At 41.5% G+C, this 6,000-nt stretch overlaps 1 protein-coding gene across 47 annotated transcripts in view; it reads left to right on the top strand.

Moving 5' to 3' along the window:
• The window catches only part of Ttn (titin), a 271,446-nt gene that overhangs the window by 8,947 nt on the left and 256,499 nt on the right, over nucleotides 1-6,000 (top strand). For all 47 annotated transcript variants that reach the window (XM_029473164.1, XM_029473037.1, XM_029473035.1 and 44 more), the window contains exons 7-9: nucleotides 3,286-3,616; nucleotides 3,946-4,098; nucleotides 4,708-4,845. In XM_029473164.1, the coding sequence (XP_029329024.1) occupies nucleotides 3,286-3,616; nucleotides 3,946-4,098; nucleotides 4,708-4,845 (622 nt within the window). The remainder of the gene's footprint in view (nucleotides 1-3,285; nucleotides 3,617-3,945; nucleotides 4,099-4,707; nucleotides 4,846-6,000) is intronic.

Raw genomic sequence — 6,000 nt, 5'->3', positions numbered from 1 at the left:
GGCTATACAGAGAAACCCTGTCTCGAAAAACCAAAAAAAAAACCCCAAAAAAACAAAAAACAACTCTACAAAATCTGAGCACGCCCCCCACCACGCACAATGTATTTTAATCAATTCAAATGAATTAAGATGATATAGATCAAGTCCTCTTGCTATGAAAACTAAAGTGCCATAATGAGATAGTTGGCCTAAAAAAAAATCACTGTAAAGTCACCATGATCAAAATGATATGATGGGTCTAAGGTATAGCCTAGTGGAATATTGCTCACCTGGGTATGTGAAGACCCGTATTGATGCCCAACTGTGTAAAATGGAGAGCAACAGACCAGCACATTAAGGACACAGATAGACTAGAGAGCACAGGAGTAGATTTAAGTGTATAGGGAATTTGTTTTTTTAATCAAGGGGAAGGGTATTTTACTTCACAAATAAGACTGGCCTAATTAGGTGTCTGGAAGGAAGAAGGCAAAACCAGGCTTTAACCTCACATGATTAACAAAGTAAGTGGCATCCTTGATTAAGGTTAAAAAAACTAAAGGGAGGCCAGCAAGATGTTTTGGTGGGCAGTGGCACTCACCACCAAGCTGCAGTCAATCCTTGGGACCTCACTGGTGGACAGAAAGAACTGACTCCCTAACCTACACACACACACACACACACACACACACACACTCACGGAGACACACATAGTCACACGTGCACACAAATAAATGAGTTAAGCATGTGCTAAAAATGAAAAAGATAGAGGAAATGTTTATAGGGGAGAGCTTTTAAAAATAGGCTTGCAGATCCCCAAAGAAAATTCAGACACCTCTATGGCAAAAAGCAAGGTCATTGTCTGACTGAATAGCGCATTTATGTGAGGGAGGGGGGGAAAAAGCCATGCTCCTTTCTGAAGACAGTCATTGTTGCTGCCTTCTCACAGAGAACATCAACTAGCTACAATGTGAACAATGCCAGACCAGAAACAGGCTGCAGTCTGGCCAGGCTGCAGGGTTAACTGAACAAGACCTTGTAAGCCATCTACACACAGGCAGTGCTGGATGGCAACATAGGAGGGACTTGTAACAAAGAACAGAAAATAAGGACAATGCCGACTACCAGATGTATTTAGGAGTTCCACCAACTAATTTCTGATGGAACAAAGAACCATGCAGTACAAATTTTAAAATGTGGGGAATGATGTGAATGCTCAAATAATGTACCATAGCATGCTAAGTGTCTTCTAATTTTTGTTTTGGTCACTTAAAAATAATTGAAGATATTTGGCCAGAACTAACACAAAATCTTAACCAAAAGCTCAGTTTTAAAAAGATACCTATCATTATTTTTAAATGTGTTTACTTTCGGGCTGTGTACTGGTTTCTATACCATGAAATCACTCACAACACAGGCCAAACATAATCTCTGGGAGATAACAGCTTTTTTGTATCTCATACTCAAGCCTGAGGGTCATTTAGAATTACAGACATTTCCTGACCGCCAAGGAGCACAGTAGACATCTTAGCCTTCTGGGAGTCTATTAGTAGGGATTCAGTTACTTAGTCTGCAAATTTTGCTTTAAAATAATTACAAAATATAAATGCCAGCTTGTGAAGAAAATAATGGTTTTCCCGGATCAACTCCTTCCTAAAATGTTCCATGGCTTAATTTTGATTCTTGTTGTAGATAAAGCAAGCATATTTCACTGGACGAGGCGCATTGTCGCTAGCTGTGACCGAGTGATTATTTTTTTTTATTGTAAGTGCAAAAATAAGCACTTTCTGGTAATGGCTCAAATTACATTGATTTTCACAGTTATGGGCTTACCTGAAGCCCGCTGTTAATCACTCACATAATGCTAATCATGTCGCAAGCTCTTTCTGAATTAAACCCACTTAGCAAGGAACAGCAAGAACAAAGCAAGTCCAAAGTAGGAAGCTCCTGCCTCTCTGCCTCTCTTCCACTGACGTGGACGCCACGCCATTCTAACCTGGTCTTTGTTTTATTTCCAAGACGATTTATTTTTACGGTAGAGCCATATTTGTTAGCCCACCCTTCAGCTTGATTACAATTTCTTTCCTAAAATGTAAATTGGGTTTTTTTTTCCCCACACAGCCTTTCACAAGAAAATGATTAAATGTTTCTTGATGAAACAGGCTGATGTAATATTCTGCAAAATTATTCTGTATTTTAAAGAAGATATTACTGGACCTTCAGCTTAATTGGGAGAATTGTTTTATTTATGATTGATGTAAACTAAATACCCTGAGCAAGTGCCAGAATACATTGATAAACATGGCCCCGTGTGAAAAATTTATAAAGCAACACTGCCACCAAGAGGTAAAATAGGGAAAAACAAATTAATTGAAAATTAATTTTGAAAAACCTATTATGTTCAGATAGTTGATCTGTACTTAGTATGATTGCTAACGATAACAATCTAGCTTTTGGGCTACCATTGTCAGTGTTCAGTGCCCACAGCCTTTGATAGCTCCTATTTGCATTTTGCACACACACACACAAAAGGCAACCAGTGAAAACTATTTTGGAAGAAGATACTTTATCAATGTAATGAAAAGGCTTCAGAGTCGCTGATTTACCAGATAGTCCTAATATTATGTAAAGGACATCCCCAGTGCAATAAGGGGATGGTGAGGTTAGAAATAAACTCAGAGGGATTAAAAAGCGTTAACCACAAGCACTTTGGGCTAGAACAGCAGTCCCCTGCTGCAGAGCTCAGCCAGTTCCTAAAACAATTCTGCAAAGCTCAGCAAGAAAGCTTCCACCTGACCTGGAAATTCACAAGATACTGAAGTGGTTGTGACTGTGGAGAGATAAGGGGAAAAGGGACAAGGGGGAGGGCGGGGAGGACAAAAGGAGGGGGACGTGTGGGTTATTTTTAGTCGAGAGTGGCACAAGCATTCGGTTACTAAAACCATATAACACCCACCAAATATTCTCTCATGCCCAACTGAAGCTGGGAACACACTGTCCTTTATGTGGTGATGTTTTAAGGGAATTACTTTTACTGTTTCTACCCCCCCACACACACCTCAGTGCCAGAAAATGAGATGGGGCACACAGATCTTTAGCTTACTTAGAATTAACTAAATGTGGGGCTTATTGATATTTAAAACAAATAGGTTTCAGGTGTGTGATGTACCCTCCAGATAGGTTATGGGAACTCACATTTTAACACTCCACCTTAAAGTGCTGCCAAATTTCCATTCCACCCATCTAATCCCCACCACACCTGCTGGGGTGCCTTGCCCCACTCTCTGACATCTGCCGCTGGGTTTCCAGGTCCGTGTCTCCAGCGGGGAGGATCTCCACTTCCCCGATCAGATCTGTGAAGTCGCCACTGCTCATCCGCAAGACTCAGACCACCACCATGGCCACAGGCCCCGAGGTGCCTCCCCCTTGGAAGCAAGAGGGCTATGTGGCCTCCTCGACTGAGGCTGAGATGAGAGAGACGACAATGACAAGCTCTACCCAGATCAGAAGAGAAGAGAGGTGGGAAGGGAGATACGGGGTCCAGGAGCAAGTGACCATCAGTGGAGCTGCGGCCGCTGCAGCCAGTGCGTCGGTCAGCTCGTCATTCACGGCAGGAGCCATCACCACTGGGACTAAGGAGGTACCGTCAGAACCCTTTCCTTTCTCCAGTTCATCTTCTGGTTCCTCTGATCCAATTTCAGGCACGGACTGTACAGGTTAGAGAGGAAATGCATAGGAGCCTAAAACTTCAATCAATATGGTTGTCCTTTACCAAAGCATCTTTTTTTGAGTCAAAGACTAAGCTGTGAGGCTGGCATAATGTATGAATTTTAATGGTACTGACCTTGTCTTTCTGGGAGATGATGGGTAAATTACATATGCATATATTTTGCTCTTCCTGGTCATTAAGGGTTTGTAACTTTTCTACCAGGGGTGTTGTTTTAGAAAGCATTGTACTTGTTGATACAGGTGAAACAAGAGACAGACAAGAGTGCAGCTGTTGCGACTGTCGTTGCTGCTGTTGATATGGCCAGAGTGAGAGAACCAGCCATCAGTGCTGTAGAGCAAACTGTTCAGAGGACAACCACGACTGCTGTGCATATACAACCTGCTCAAGAACAGGTAAGCACAAGGCCACCAGGGGGTGCTAGAACGGCCCCAGCTAACTCTGCTCTCAGTAATTGGACATACAAATCCCCTGCTGAACCAAAGAGTGCTGAAGGCAGTGGCCCAGGCTTTAAAAGCTTCCCGAGGAAGCTAGAAATATCAAATGTGTTTAAGCTGTAAATATCACAGGAGCAGACCGGGTCAGAAGAAATACCTGGGCTGTGTGAGGCGAGCAAAAGTTAACTACTGTTTTCAAGGCATCCAGGGACTGTGGGAGCCTGGAAGACATGAAACAAAAGGCAGGTCAAATCTGAGTGCAGATTTCCATAGCTAGTTGTGGAAGCTACATTTTCAAGGGTCGGCATTAGATTTCTCTAAGTTCCCGGAAGGACCATGGCTTTTACTTTCCTCAAAACAAATGTGACATTTTGATTCTCGGCTGCAAAGCAATATGAATGCAAGGCCACCTCATGTGTAAGCAGGCTCTGTTAGTCTAAAAGCTCTCTCACTCTCCTCCATCCATGTCCTGTGGGTTGATTGTTACCTCTTGGTCCTGATATAGCAGCATACACTTCCAAATGGTGTGAACTGAAATGGCTCCTTTCTTTTGTCAATGAAAATCAGGCAAGAAAAGAGGCAGAGAAGACCGCAGTAACCAAGGTTGTAGTTGCTGCCGATAAAGCCAAGGAACAGGAACTAAAATCACGAACCAGAGAAGTGATGGCGACAACGCAAGAGCAGACTCACATATCTCATGAGCAGGTGGGGGTGTACTTTGATTTGCAAATGTGCCAACACCTAAGATGACCTTTTACTGTGAAGCAGGTTAATTCCAGGGCCGCGTGTCTAGTTTCACACAAATAACATCCTCCTGTCATGTATGTCTATTCACCAGTGTCCCTTAGAGTCACTAAGTATTCCTACTGGAAATAGAATGAGGATTCATCTCATCTAACTTATATATATGTATATAATTTATATTTATATAAATATAATATATTATATTAATATAATAATATATTATATACATATATATATTATATACATATATATATATATATATATATAAAATCATTTACACTGATTATAGGTTAACTGTGTGGCTATGGATAGGGAACAGGCAGAGTGAGAACCGGAAAGAAGATGCAGGTGCTGTGGATGAAACAGGCAAGAATGTAAGGGAAAACAGAATATGCTACATTAAAAGCTTGGTGCTGCTTCCTGACCCCTTGGATATTAGCACATGGGTTTCATATAGGATGTATGACATACATACCTACATGTAGTAGGTTGAATAGTGAGAGATTGGACTAAAAGCACTTGTGGATAGATGGGACAAGGCCTGTTGGTAGGACTGTTGGTCAGGGGAGACAGTTGTCTATAGGATAATTTGAGAAGATCAATTTTCAAGTCCCTTTCTGCCCTGTGGTCCTGAGGTTCAGTGATAAGATACCTGAGGATGGAAAGGACTTACTCCTTAGACATAAATGGAAGTGAAACATCCTTCCATGGCTCAGGATTGGAGCAATACTTTGACCTAGATAGTAACCAAAATCGTGTCTCCATTTTAGACAAGCCTTGACCATTATTGTATGTTAAAAAGAAAAAAAAAAAAAAAGACAAAATAGAGTAGGAAGGCAGACTGTAAATTATGCTTAGATTCTCACATTAAAGTAAGGAGCCAGGCAAAATTACTCCTTGACACTTCTGTAGTAATATTCTGAGCTGTAAGATGACTTTTGGCTGATGGAATTAGCTCCTAATTAAATTACCATATGACCACTTAAAGAAGGCACAAATCTTGCTAAGGTGGGTAGCCACTGTCTGTAAAACAAGCAGTCCTGAGTCCAGCATTCCATTTCCTCTAAAGAGATGAATGCATGGTTCAGAGAGCAAACAAATGTGCTTGTATTAATT

The sequence above is a fragment of the Mus caroli genome, chromosome 2, assembly GCF_900094665.2.
Source record: "Mus caroli chromosome 2, CAROLI_EIJ_v1.1, whole genome shotgun sequence".
NCBI lineage: Eukaryota > Metazoa > Chordata > Mammalia > Rodentia > Muridae > Mus > Mus caroli.
The sequence above is the reverse complement of the archived record's forward strand: the minus strand, read 5'-3'. Positions and strand labels throughout refer to the sequence as shown.